General features: G+C 43.0%; 1 protein-coding gene and 1 pseudogene across 1 annotated transcript; one reads left to right on the top strand and one right to left on the bottom strand.

Moving 5' to 3' along the window:
- Positions 1-14,879, top strand: part of LOC128579584 (laminin subunit alpha-1-like) — a 54,534-nt pseudogene extending 39,655 nt beyond the window's left edge.
- Positions 8,573-13,663, bottom strand: LOC128579590 (seizure 6-like protein). Its single transcript, XM_053581590.1, has 3 exons — positions 13,410-13,663; positions 11,959-12,061; positions 8,573-9,006 (listed from the first exon to the last, which is right to left on the bottom strand). The coding sequence occupies exons 1-3, from the start codon at positions 13,502-13,504 to the stop codon at positions 8,977-8,979; spliced, it is 228 nt and encodes a 75-aa protein (XP_053437565.1). The 5' UTR covers positions 13,505-13,663; the 3' UTR covers positions 8,573-8,976.
- Positions 14,880-15,199: the final 320 nt, after the last annotated feature.

Consider the following 15,199-nt stretch of genomic DNA (forward strand, 5'->3'; position numbering starts at 1 on the left):
AATTCAACCTCACCAAGGCTGAAAAATATCCTTCCTGTTTGTTGGTATCATTTATCCATTCTTCCCCAGTCTCTAATCACACCTGCTCATCCTGTGAATACTTCCTCCTAGGGAATATTTTAGGTCCCATTAGTATTAGAGGTGATATAATCAATCTTGAAAGCACAGCCAAATGAAATTTTGTCACCCAGATATTTCCTTATTTGAGCAAAGGTCTAAGCTTTTAAAAACACAAATTGTTGATGTAAGCATACTTTTCTTCATCCCAAATATTACCAAGATATATTTGGTTATATACTGGATATAGATATATTTGGATGTAAGTATGTATGATGGATTACATATAGTAGGTACTAAAAATATTTATTGATGAATTGATTGACAATTGACTCATACAATAATTAGGCATAACAGATGCAATAGGTACTCTGCCCACATCTCCTTCGCACGAACTGTTCCCATAACTCTGCATGAGGGGTTTCTACCTGCAGGCATATACAACTCTCTGGCTTTCTTTGAGGACAGAGCATTGCAGAGGTGCCTAGACGTGAATGCTTCCTAGAAACAATTCTCAATCAAAGGCAGTTGGGAGTTGGTGGATCAATACCCCAGCTCCCTCACCATTCAGGTGGAACAACTCTAAGGCTTCTTCTTCACCATCTCACAAAAGTATCCAGTGTGATGGGTTTCCAGTTGTCCCTAAGAGTAACCTGTTAGACTGATGCATTTTTTATTGGTTTATTTCTCCTTCTGGTCTTCCTTCCCCACTCCCCTGCTGGTATTCAGTGGGATCGCCTAGTAAATAAATTATTCACACTTTCATCTTTGTCTTGAGATCTGCTTCTGGGAGAGCTCAACCTGAGAAATTAGGTTAAGTGAATATGCCTGTATCTTAAGAGGTGTAAAAATATTTTTTCATGTCTCACTGAGAAATCATTGCAAGACTGTGTCAGGGATGTCATAACTCACCCACTCCTTAGAGTGATCCTCTTGCATTTATAGGGCTTTGGGAGTGTGGCTGTTAGTTTCAGTCATTTGACTGGGCCATAGATTTGCAGATATTTGTTCAAATATTATTCTGGATACACCTGTGATTAGATCAACATTTGAAATGGGAGACTGAGTAAAGCAGATTGCCTTCTCTAATGTGGGTAACCTTCATCCCATCAGTTGAAGGTCTGACTACAAGAAAAAGGTGAACCCTTTTAGGAGTAAAGGAACTTCTCCTTCCTGACTGCTTTGAGCCAGGACATTGATCTGTGATAGCCTTTGGATTTGAACTTAAACATCTGTTCTTCTTGTGTCTAACTCTTGCTGGCTTTAAGACTGTAACTTACACCATTGATTCTCCTGGGTCTCAGGCCTTAAGACTTGAACTAAGACTATATATCTACTTTCCTGGGTTTCCGGATTGCTGACTATAGATCTTGGGACCTCTTGGTCTCCGTAACAGCATGACCCAATTCCTTGCAATAAATCTCTCTCTCTCTCTCTCTCTCTCTCTCTACACACACACACACAACGCACGCACGCACACACGAACGCACACACACAAACACACACACACACATTTTGTTGCTTCTATTTCTCTAGAGAACCACGACCAATACAGATTCTGGTACTGAAAAGTGAGATACTGCTGTAACAAACATCTGGACGTGTGGAAGCAGCTTTGGAACTGGATAATGAATAGAGGTCGGAGGTGGGGGTTGAGGTGCATGCTAGGAAAAGCCTGCATTGCCAGGAACAGAATATTGGTAGAAATCTGGACATTACAGGTCATTCTGGCAAGGTCTCAGAGATGAAGAATTTATTATTGGAAACTGGAGGAAAGACCATCTTAGTTATAAGTGGTAAAGAACTTAGCTGAACTTTGTTCTAATGTTTTGGGGAAGGTAGAGCTTATGAGCAATTAAACTGGATAAAACAGTCCAAAATCATCCATTGTTTTTCTTTCTTCAGTTACTCCTGGTCAAGTGAGCTCTGAAAATATTAAATGGAAAATCCCAGAAATAAACAATTCATAAGTTTTTAAATTGAAGGCTGCTCTGAGTAGCCTGATGAAATCTCACATCATCCCCCTTTGCCTTCCCTGGGATGTGAATCCTCCCTTTGTCCAGCATATTCACACTGTTTGTTCTTTCCTCCTCCCCCATTAGTCACTTAGTAGCTGTCTTGGTTATCAGACTATCAGGTATCACAGAGTTTGTGTTTAAGAATCCCTTAATCATGTCCCCAAATCATGACAGTGGTGATGTTGGCACAGTGTTATAATTATTCAATTTATTATTATTTGTTGTTACTCTCTTACTGTGCCTGATTTATTAATTAAATGTTATCATTGATGCAAGGTCTGAGAATTAAGTTTGTGAACTTTCCACTGTGTGCATATGTTGGCAGCACTATACAAACAACTTGGTTAGATTTCATAACCTTGGTATAGCAGCATCTCACAGCTGTGTTCATGTTGACATGTGGTGGTGTCTTGCTGAGTGGTGTTCATTTATATGTGTTTTTGTGTGCTGTTGTGAGAATTGGAGCAATGTACAAACATTCATAAATTTGTCATTAAACTTGAGTAGAGTTTAATGAGCAAGAGTGGAAGTGAAATCTGGGACATGTTAGTTGTAGGATAATGCCATGAAGAAATTGGCAGTGTACAAATGGATAAAATGTTTTCCTAAGGGAAGAGAAAGCATCACTGGTGAAAAGAGGTCAGGGCTGCCAGTAATAAGAACTAATGAAAACATTTCAAAAATTCATTGAATTGGGTAAGAAAATTATCAGTCAATTGTGAACAGCATAGCAGACCAATTAAACATTGATAGAGAAACATGAAAATCTTTATTTTTTTTTGTAGTTTTTGTCTGGGGCTGGGTTTGAATCCACCACCTCCAGCATATGGGGCTGGCACTCTACTCCTTTGAGCCACAGGCACTGCCCAGAAAACAGGAAAATCTTTTTATTCATTTATTTATTATTTTTTTTATTGTTAAATCATAGCTGTGTACATTAGTGCAATCGCCTGTACCCATTCTAAGATGCACCATAGATGTGGCCCCACCCATTACCCTTCCTCCACCAAAACCTCCCCCCTCCCTTCCCCTTCCTTGGCTCTTTCCTCATAGTCTTGTGCTATAGTTGGGTTATAGTCTTCATGTGAAAGCTATAATTTAGCTTCATAGTACGGCTGAGTACATTGGATACTTTTTCTTCCATTCCTGAGATACTTTGCTAAGAAGAATATGTTCCAGCTCCATCTATGTAAACATGAAAGAGGTAAAGTCTCCATCTTTCTTTAAGGCTGCATAGTATTCCATGGTATACATGTACCACAATTTGCTAGTCCATTCGTGGGTCGATGGGCACTTGGGCTTCTTCCATGACTTAGCAATTATGAATTGGGCTGCAATAAATATTCTGGTACAGATGGATGTCTCTGTTATATTGTGACTTTTGGTCTTCTGGGTATAAACCTAGTAAAGGTATTATAGGATCGAATGGCAGGTCTATTTTTAGGTCTCTAAGTATTCTCCAAACATCCTTCCAGAGGAACATATTAGTGGGCATTCCCACCAGCAGTGTAGAAGTGTGCCCTTTCCTCCACATCCACGCCAACATTTCTGGTTTTTGGATTTTGTTATGTGGGCTACTCTTACTGGGGTTAGGTGATATCTCAGAGTAGTTTTGATTTGCATTTCTCTGATGATTAAGGATGATGAGCTTTTTTTCATGTGTTTGTAGATTTGTGTTGGTCTTCTTTAGAGAAGTTTCTCTTTAAGTCCCTTGTCCACCCTGAGATGGGGGTCACATGTTCTTTTCTTGCTAATACATTTGAGTTCTCTGTGGATTCTGGTTATTAAACCTTTATTGGAGGTATAACCTGCAAATATTTTCTCCCATTCTGAGGCCTGTCTGCTTGCTTTACTCACTATGTTCTTGGCCCAGCCTACTGTTTGGATTTTGAACCAGGCAAATGTATTATCTTTTTAACAATTGAATTTTAATAATATAATTCAGGGAATAAAAACTGTAAAGGAAAAATGATGATTTTGGAGTTCTTTTTGGTAGACAAAGTGAACATAGTAGGAAAATTAATAATTGTTGTCATTTGTATTTATTGGAATTCCTAGCATGTGCCAGGCACTATGGTAACATGGAACAGGGCTTATCTCATTGAGTATCCTCAACAATGTAGGTCCCCATTTTTCAGAAGAACCATTTGCCCAACATGTCATTTAGAAAGCTAGAGAGCTGGAATTTGAGGACTAGTCTGTCTTGTTCTGTAATCTGGGTTTTAAATCACTCTTTCTACTGCTATAGAACAAAAACACACACAGAAAGCTATGGGAACAAACAAAATAGGAGGGAATAGAGAGCAGGGCAGAATGAAGGATGACCCTTTAACTTCTTGGATTCTTCAGGACCAAACCACAGAGCTACTCAGCTGTGAGTATGTGCTATTCTTCAAGGAAGGGAAGAATGACCTGGAAGGGGATGGAGAGGCTATCTGAGCTGCCACTGCTACCACAGGCCCAGGAACCAAGGCTATGTCACAGGGTGGGGCCATGTGTCTGGTTTCAGCCAGGATGACCCCAGCTGGGGCCTCCTGGGTGGGCTGCCCTTTGAAAACAGCTGTGTAGACAGGGCTGCTCCAAACTGGGGGTGATGCTGTCAGCCCAGGGGCCTCTAGGGCAGAGCATCAAACTAAAGAGGTTTATCCTTGAACTTTCTGATCTAATGGGATTTGCCTGGCTGAGCTTTACACTTGCTTGAGAGCCTTTCCTTCCTTCCAGCGATTCCCTTTGGAAGGGGAATGTCTGTCCTATGCCTGCCCCAATACTGCATTTTGGAAGCACGTAACGTGTCTGCTTTCACAGGTTCACAGATGGAGAGAAATCTTGCCTCAGAATGAATCATACCTGGCGTCTCACTCATACCTGATTTAGATGAGACTTTAGTGTTGATGCTGGGATGAGTAAAGACTTTGGCGGCTCTTAGGGTAGAATCAATGTATTGCATGTGAGAAGGATGTACATTTTAGGAGGAGGCCAGGGTGGAATGCTACAAACTGAATTTTTTCCCTGCAGAATTCACACGTTGAAGCTCTAATCCCCAATGTGGCTAAATTTGGAGATAAGGCCATTAGTAGGTAATTAAGGTTAAATAAAGTCATAAGGGTGAAGGTCTAATCTGATAAGACTGTGGACTTTTAAGAAGAGGAAGACCTCCCCTTCCATACCTTCCTCCCCCAGCCGTGTGAAGACACAGGCAAAAGGCCTGGAAGGGAGCTCTCCCTAGGGCTGGACCTGAATTAGCTGGCACCCTGATCTTCCAGAACTTTGAGAATTTTGAGAAATGAATTCTTGTTGTTTAAGCCATCCCACCTGTCTTGTTCCAAGACTTTCCTGAATGCTCCTGGAACTGTTCCTGAGTGGGCAGTCTTGTTTTTGCACTCAAAGTATCAGTAGGTCTTATGCCAACCCAGTACCCTCTCCCGACTGGAAATATCCCACTTGGTGCCACCTTGGAGCATTTGTCAACAAATAATCCCATACATTCAACTCTTTTTCATCTGTTTTATTATCATCAATATATACAAAGTGGAAAATGACTTAATTTCATTTTTTTCTACCTTAGAAAGTTTGTTTTGCTTTTTATTCTGTTTGGCAAGGAAATGAAAATGAAAATTTTGCAGGAGATAAGCCTACCTTGGAGGGTGCCGAACGATTCAATGATATTAGAACTCCAGTGACCCATCACGCCTCGTCAGGGACATAGAAAAGTCATGCCCTTTGCATTTACCTCCATGGAAAGGGCACTTTTGTCTGCGCCTCATGCCTCAGCCTAAACCTAGCCCAGGTAATTTGCCAAATCACTTCCTCTTTTACAGCCATGCTGATGATGTAGCCACCTGGCTTCTTCCTGGGCTGTTGGGCAGTTTTCAAAGCTATCAGCCTGAGATTCTGTAGGCTCTCTCCAAGGAGCTAGCATCAGAAGGTCATCATTAAAACACATCTATGAAACTAAGTAAAGATGGCCATCAACTAGTGATCAGAATACTTATGTTAGCTAAATAATTCTACCAAAAAAAAAAAAAAAAGGCTAAAAGCTGAGCTCCAAGCTGCAGAGGGTCGAATGTGTGCATTTTTAAAGCACAGGGTGGTAGCTGACAGATACAGCTTATATTAATTAGCATGTAATACGTGCCATCACATGTATTTGCTGAAGCTCGCGATCTCTGTAAACGTATGTCCCACTGTTTTAAAAACAGAGTGGCTTGTAGGAAGGCTCAGTTCATTCTCGAGTTTCTCAAGAGTATATCCTGTTCAAAAATATTTAATCCCAGTGAGTTTTAATATTGATTTTATAAAAACACACATATATGAACTGTAATGAGATGCCTTGTGCGTTTTTGGCAATAGTATTATTATCATTTGTTTTTACTTTTACATGTTACAAATACACATTCAGATATTTAAAAAAGAAAAATAGACATCAACCTGTCTTTTCAATCACACTGTACCTTTCTGAACGCACATGATCCATCTCTAGGCTAAAACAAACTTTTAAAACATGGTTAAAGGTGCCGAACTACCAAGACAGAACTAAGACATTGGTCTCCTAAAAGAAAGAAAAAAATACTGTTTCTATCTGTCCAATAGCCGAGAAGAATACCTGGGCCTGGCCTGGTCAGTTTTAGGGAGCAGGTTTAGAATAAATATATGTGTTTTGTAAGTCTTTACAAAAGGCTAATGTTTAGTTTTCACATACCCATACTATGTTCTAAAATCGAATATCATTAATAGAATTCTTCATTCCAGATGACCCAGGGTTAGGGTTAGAATTAGCATCAAATAGATACAAAAACAAGGATTGGATTCTGAATTTTTTTTTTTTAAAGGTTACATTATTTATGTGTGTGTGTGTTTTTTTTCTAAACATGATGTTCACTAAGCTCCTGGAACTCTTCTCTGGTTTTTGCATTGAATGGGGGTGGGCTTTGGGTCCTGGAAGCAGCTCTTACCGATTTTTTGCCATGTATTACAAATGCAGGACTCTCTTCTGGAAGAAGTAAAATATTATGGCCTCAGATCCCCAGGATTGAAGTCGGAGCTCCTGCTGGGAAGGACGAGTGTGCATAAAACCAATATCCCTGTCTTCCTCAAGATGTTTGCAAAGTAACTACTAACATATGGACTCCTAGCCATTCTCCCTATGGCATGGCAGTTTTCTTGTTTGAAAACCAGCAGACCTAAAACAATTCTATAAAGCAAGGGAGGCAGGGCTCTAAAAGCCACTGAGCCTGTCTAAGCCATCGGCCATTATTGCCAGTCCCAGAGAGGTGGATCTGCCTCACACACCCTATTCCTTCCTTTTCACTATACTTGTATTTAGAAAAGAATTTTTCAAAGAGTCATATGCTCACTAATATGTTGGGACAAAAGGACTCTAATAACTATCTATGGATGCCCATGTGATCAGATGTGGTGCTGTGAATTCCTGTCTGGGCCGAAATTCTTCCTTCTGCCCTCATTGGTGTTCAGGTCAGATGATACAAATTCCATTGGATAATTTGCTTTTATTTTTATTTATTTTTTTGGGGTGAAAAATACTTATTTTTTCAAGTGGGGATAGGCAGTGTGTGTGTGCATGTCTCATTGTGTTGCCCAGACCGGTCTCTAACTCCTGGCCTCGAGCGATCCTCCCACCGGCCTCTCAAAGTGCTGGAATTACAGGTGTGAGCCACCACACTGGGCCTGGCTGTGATTTTGAAGTCCCCTGCCTCTATTCTCTGCATCTCCACAGACAGCATTCATGTCTAACTGTCTAACATCCAGACAGAACTTCAGGAAATAGAAAAGAAGTTCCTTCTCACAGGACTCTCCCTGCCAAATTACTTATTCCTGAAGGTGACTCCTTTTAGAGAAAGAGAGTGCTTGAATTTCTTCTGTTTTGAGGGTCAAGACTTTCCAGAAGCCCAGGAGAAAAACAGAGTTCACCCCTGGATTTAAGAACACAGCGGCTCCTCTCCCTCCCACACAAGCCCTAATAACTATATGAGTGAGTCGGCCCATGCCTCCCAAGCCTGTAGATTTATGATCACATCACGGCCTCCTGAACAAGACGATGGATTCTGACACTTGTAACATAAATTACTTCCTCTTTCATCCTTGATGGAGTGTCAAAGAAAAGAACATTTTATTAATTCAATCCCCTCACCCAACATTCCCCCTCGCCCAGTTCTTCATCGCAACTCTCAAATCTCTCATTTTCTCTAGAATTTCTCCTTTTTGTCATTTATCACCTTTTTAGCAAAGAAAAAACAAGTTTAAAAAAAATTTGTCACTGTCCAGTGAGGCAATGTTGGTAAAACACCACATTTATGCAACACCTTTGCTGCCTTCGGGACCATGAGAGGGAGGGCATGAGGCAAACCCTGGCAGAAGCTGGTGAAACTGGAAGTAAGGACACAGCATTTGTTTCGGAGCAGACCTTAAAAAATGGGTGTAAGCACCCGTGCTAAATTCCAAACTGTGCAAAGCCAACAAGAGCTACTAATCTTTTCCAACCTAATCTTGGGACTGAGATTTGTCCTAAAAACACCTCTTCAGGGCATGGATCCTAAAGAGGGCGCAATTTGATGCAGCCTCAGCATGGCATGACTGATGGGAAACACCTGACCTGCTGTTTTCTGTTTTGGCTGCTGCAAGTCTTCCACCTGCCTTCAGCATTGAGGCTGTAACATGAATTTGGCTATGGCCACAATACATCCAAACCACACCTATTTCACTTTTTTTTTTTTTAAATATAATAAATACAGTGAAGAAAACAAGAAATCTTCAAGAAAGAGTCTAAAGAAAAGACAGTTGACACTCCGGGGTTTCCATCAAATGCCACATGGTCTCTGGATGGATGTCTTGAGGAGGTTGTATTTGTGTTCATATCTGTAAGTCCCCTTCTTCCGTGCTCTCTTTAGATGGAAACCTCATACTGTCTGGTTTCCTGCAAGAGAGAAGCACAGATTTGTTACATCTTGTGTAGTAGAGTAACACACTGATGGTTCCATTTCTTCACACCTTCCTGTGTCCATGCCCTTGGCTGTGACTTTGCAGTGCCCTTCCACCCTGACCCCACCTTGCATTTGCCAATGGTTTAGGGGGAAATGGCACATGCCAGCTGCTTGAAAAGGGCATGTGTGCTTCTTTTTTCTGTGTCTGCTCCTCTGTCATCACCATGAACAGGACACGTTCTGCAGGCCTTTAATCCCTACAGAAAGGTGAAGGACACACAGGAGAATTGAGTCACCAGCAGGCCAGTTCCAGGATTACCACCCAGCCGAAATTAGCTTCAATCACTGCCCTACACACTGATGAGCAAATTAATGCTTGCAGCTTTCAGCCAGTGAATTTTGGGATTGTCTTTTACTCTACTGACGACGTTTTAATAACGTCTAGTCTTGAAACGTGTCTCTTTTCATCAGGCTGACTTTTATTCAAGATTTGTAAGTAAGCAACAAGAATGAAAAATAACACATGCCACTGCAATGATGGCTGTGTGTGTGTGTGTGGGCAGCAACAAGTTCGAGTTCTCCAATATTTATGCAGTACGCCTAATGTATTCTAGACCCCAGGGACAAAGAGCTGAGAGATACAAGAAGTCATCGGTCAGCCCTGGAAGTGGTCACTGTTACATGCTTTATGACAGGTCTCTAGTTCCTGCCGAGTCAACACAGATGTGCAGTCCCATCTATGGTACGGGAGACTCTAAGGTGGTTCTGGTGGACTGCCCCCCACTGCAGGGTGCACGGCCTTGTGTGGTACCTTCCACTTAAGGGTGTGCAGGACCTGTGACTTGATTCCAACCAATAAATAGAATACTAAGGTGCTAGGATGTCACTTCTGTGTATGTGACACAGGATTCTGACTTGTCTTGTAAGGTGTGTCTCTTCCTTCCTTTCTCTTTTTGTCTCTCTGTCTTGCTTTGAAGAAGCAAACTACCATGCTGTGAGGTGCTGTCGAGAGAGGCCCACATGGAAAGGAACCGAAGCTGGGCTCTAGATGACAGCCTGCAAGAAACCGAGACCCTTCTTCTAACCACCTGCAAAGAACTGCATGAACTTGCAAGAACTCTTCTAACTATCAGCAACTGCATGAACTTGGGAGTGACTCCTTCCCTGCTCTAGCCTCAGATGAGACCATAGCTGAAGCTGATGCTTTGATGTAACCTGTGAACCCTGATGCAGAGAACTCACCTAAATTGTACTTGGATTCCTGATCTCTAGAAATTATGAGATCATAAATGTGTATTGTTTTAGGCCCCCCAATTTTTTTTTTTTTGAGTCAGAGTCTCACTATGTTGCCAGAGTGCCAAGGCGTTACAGCTCACAGCAATCTCAAACTCTTGGGCTCAAGCAATTCTCTTGCCTCAGCCTCCCAAGTAGCTGGGACCACAGCGCCTGCCACAACGCCTAGCTATTTTTTTTTCTTTATTGCAGTTGCCACTGTTTTAGCTGGCCTGGGGTGGGTTCGAACCCACCAACCTTGGTTTATGTGGCAGGTGCCGTAACCACTGTGCTACAGGTGCTGAGCCTAGGCCCCTCAATTTGTAATAATATTGTTAGTAATGATATTACTAGATATTAATATAGATAATAGATAATTAATAGGGGAGATCAGAGGAGGTGGGATGCGGGGAACGTATCAGGGACAAGGAACAAGTCAAGGTTATTTCCCCCAAATATTGGGAGATGATTAAATGTAGGTCACTACAGAAGTTTTGAGACAGACTGTGTTACGGTCCATTATTTCACTCCCAAGAAACACAGTCAGCCGCGTCCTTTCAGATTCACGCGTGCAGGTTTCAACTTGCTTATCTTGTTGGTGTTGCTGGGAGGGCTCCATTTGTTTCTGTTCCTGTGGATTTCACATTTCTTGATTTTTATGTATCTCAGAACTTTCATAATGACCCATCTAGTGAATTTGAAGGTCTGTGGTTTTGAAAAGGCATGTTCAGCCTTTGGGTTTCTCATATGTGCCTGTGTGCTCTCTCTCCTCCCTGGTCCCTTCTTCGCCCACCTCCTACATCTCAGCTTGACCATCACTTTCTCAACAATGTCTTCTCCAACATTCTCCCCGTGTCCCCCAAAATATGCCCTCATAGAAAGCTGTCCATTTTTTTCACAGTCCTAAAAAATCATGATTTATAAAAACACAAGTATTTATTGGCACATTTGATTTTTGAGGTTCAAGGTGGGACAGGATAACATAATGATTGAGGGCATCAGGTTGGGTTGCATCCTGGCGCCACTGTGCATTCTGGCCATGTGCAACCTTGGCCAAATCATCTTCTCCTATCTTTGGTCCTCAGTGACCCCAATAATTAAACAGAGATACTGTTGGAACCTATTGCAAAGAGTTGCAAAGATTTAAGGAGATGATGCATTTAAAGCACTCAGCACACAGTGCATATTATTATTATCAGTAGTTGATTCATTGATATCTTTCTCCTTTGTGAGACTGTAAGCTCATTGCTAGCAGGATCGATGTCTATTTGACTGATGACCGTGTCTCCAGTACCTGACGCAGGGCCTGCCACTCAGAGGTGCAGGCATGTGGCACACATGTCCTTACTACATGTCCAACGTAGTAAGGAGGGGGACCGTAGCAGGATATGTGGAAGTGCTGCACCCCTGGGCACTGACTGACCCATCATGGCCCCTCTCTGGGTGCAGACCCTTCTTTCTGTGAGTGTTCTGCTGAGATGAAGAGCCTCAGAGGCCCATCATCAGCTCTGACTCCTTTCAAAGATAGCTGGGTTCTCCCACCAGCTATCTTTGTAGGGGTCTTAGTGATGATGGGATAGGACCACTGGGTTTGCCTCTTGTCAGCAAAAGGAAATGAAACCTTTGATTTCATCATGAGGCCGTTCATTCAGAGCAAAGAGGAAGGAACTCACCCCTGTCTCGTAAATGGGGTTATCAAACTCGGTTTCGACAGTGATCTGGCTGTAGTGGTGGGAGTACATCAGGGGCAGGCGGAGGCTGGAGTAATAGCGACGTCTGGGGGAGAGACAGAGTGAGAGAGAAGTTACTCCCTGACTGCGAGACGCATCACCATGGTCAACCACCGTTGTCAACCTCACCATGACAACGAGGATGTGTGCAAACAGCCCCGAGAATCCTAGTGAGGTGCAAACAGAAATCATAATTGTTCTCAACCTGTAACCCAGGCCGCGACAACAAAAGCCTGTGACCTCCCCTTACTGGGGAAGGGGTGGAGCTTAATTTGTTTTCACCTGTAAGGTAATCCAAGTCCCTCTTATTAAAGGGTAACAACAGCAATAATGAGCTTTCATTGAGCACCTTCTATATGCCATGTCACCTTCGAGCAGCCCTCTGTGACCACCTATTTTAAAAGGTGAAAGATTTATTTGCTCTGAAGAGAAACCAGAGACCACCTGTTTAAAGGTAGTTCCTCTGTTACACACTGCAGCCTATCTCTTTTCTCCACTGGGTTTATCTTGGTGTGTCATCATTTATTTTTGTACTTACTATCCTCTTGCTCTACTAAACTGTGAGCCCTGTGAGGTCAGGAGAAACTTATATTAGGCACATGCCTGCCTTAGGACCTTTGCACATGCTGTTTCTCTGCCTGAAACCTTCCTCTCCCACATATCTGTATGGGTTACTAATCACATTCAAGTCCTTGCTCAAATGTCATTTCTCAATGGGGCTTCCTCTACTTACCTCATTTAAAATGTAACCACCACTTCTGTTCCAGAACCCCCTTTCCTCTCTTCCCCATCTATCACCTCCTAATATACTATATGCTGTTCTTATGTACTTTGCCTATTTTCTGTCTTCCCCCATTAGAACCTGAGCCCTCCGCAGACAAAGTTTTTCTTCTATTTTGTTCTCAAACAATGTTTCTAGAGTACAGAAAACTTCCTGGCATATAGTAGGCATTAAATAATTGTGGATTTGAATGAATTAGTGACTATCCTAGTTACAGTTTAATATCTTCTTTTTTTATCAAATGCAAGTTACATGATCCTCAATATCTCGGACAATGTCTGGGGCACAATAAGGAAGTCAATTCATATTTGTTGAATAAATTCTTGAATGAAGGAGTGGATAAGTCGTTGTGCCCAGCGATGTGCAACGTCTATGTCCTTTCTGAACTATAAAGCTCCTTGAAGTCTGTCTTACTTGCTGCTTTGCACTCATGGAGGCCTGGTAGGTGCCCAGTGTAAATATTTATCTCATACAGTGGAGTTGAATCTCACCATCTCTACAATCACACCCATGCTGCTGTCCCCAAGCTGCAGGTGGAGATCCTCAGTCTCAGTGGGTGAACTGCCCAGTCCCCCAGTGTGCCAAGTGCTTGGCAGCCCCCTCAGTCCCCTACCTTGTGATGTAAATGTAGGCTCCTCCCAGGAGTAAGGAGATGATGAGGACTGGGATGAAGATAGCCAGGGCCATGTTTCCACCTTTCAGCGACATCTCCGCTGCTGCTTCTGCTACTGAACACAGGAGCCAATGAGATCCTCATTTCTCACACAGGGCCCTGGCTCCCAGGTGAGCACCCACCTTCCCAGTTCTGCACCACTCAAAGAGCTGGCATCACAGAACCTTAGATTTTCAAGAACCATCTCTAGAGGAGGAAAGAGTGCTGGTTCTTTGCAATGGGGTGCAGATTCATCCTTGGGTGGGCTGGCCACAGGGGCAGAGGAGAATTAATACTGCTGAACCCTGATCATGCCATGCTCATTTCTGGGGGAACCATAGTTGAAATATGGTTAAAATCCAATTCAAAAGAAGACTTGGCAAAAACCCCAAATGCAGTATCTGAGAAGTCACATTTACTGGATGTTTCATGGACTGGAGAGGGGAAAGAGGAAGGGGTCTGGACCTGAGACTCAGGAGTGGTGGGCAGGGTCAGATTGCTCCTACGTCCGTGAGGTGGGTGGTGCTGGGGGCCAGACGCCAGGTCTCTAAGCAGGGTTTCCCACCCCTGGCTGCTCACCTGGAGAGGCGAAGCTCTTGCACCCAGACTGGTGGACGCCTCCCAGAACTACCGAGTCACACTCTCCAGGAGCAGGCTGTGCGCAGCCAGAACAGCAGCTGGGACACCTGTCACATCTGCATACCCCAGTGACACCCAACTGTGTAGAACCAGTTTTGATTCTCAGAGGCCACTGCTTCACATTCTTGGGCTGACCTTGGAGGCTCCTGCTACCTCCTGATGTTTGTGGGGAGTGGGTGTGTTTTGCCCAGCACAGCTTGAATGGGGGAACCCCACATTTCTTCTAGAAACTTGGCCTCTGGGTTTCCTCTGCCATTCTCCATGGTCCCATCTAACAGAGCTTAGCTGTACACCAATCTATAATCCATTAACTGCCACTTCATGAGGTCTGAAAAATCAATCCTAGCACCCGCGATAAATGCCTGAGCACAAAATGTTACGATGGTGCTCATAATCTCTGAGCAACGGCAGCCGTCTGAGATATTCTCATGCTTCATTGGTTGCCGTCTGAGATATTCTCATGCTTCATTGGTTGGCAAAAGACAGAAAAAGGATGCTCTGAGTGGAGATTAACACGAAATGCCCTCTATTTTCCAAGTGGAGTGACTGATACATGTTCTTCCCTTTCCTTATACTAGGGACTCGGCTCTGCCTGCGTGGATGGAAACATTGTCTGTTGCCAGTAAGAGCGACTGATGAAACATAATCCACATAGCCCCTGGTTTCCGAGCGAACTCATTACCGTCAGAAAGCTAAAGATGACTCCAGAAACAATTATACAAACTGCTTAATGGGTTGCAACATTAAAAAAATGAAACTGTAGATGACAGTGTATGTTTTTTTCCGATCTCTCAGCTTGGGTGAATGGTTTTATACCAAATTTAACAGAGGTGACAAGGCATACAAAATGCTCTGGGAAAGAACTGCAGAATGAAAACAGAACAAAAATAAAATCCTGGAGAGTTTGAAAGATCTGGTCCACATTAGTAAAGGTCACTTGGGAATTCCCAGTAAAAGGAGAACAGGAACAAGGAGAAGAAGGGGAAAGGGACTGGTATCTTGGAGAAGAAAAAAGACCCAGGGGAATATGGACCATAGAATGCAGCCGGGGCAAACTTTTCCCACCAGAAACCAGGAGATGCTCAGCATGGAAGGCGAGATGTCCCTGGACC

The sequence above is a fragment of the Nycticebus coucang genome, unplaced genomic scaffold (assembly GCF_027406575.1).
Source record: "Nycticebus coucang isolate mNycCou1 unplaced genomic scaffold, mNycCou1.pri scaffold_69, whole genome shotgun sequence".
Lineage (NCBI taxonomy): Eukaryota > Metazoa > Chordata > Mammalia > Primates > Lorisidae > Nycticebus > Nycticebus coucang.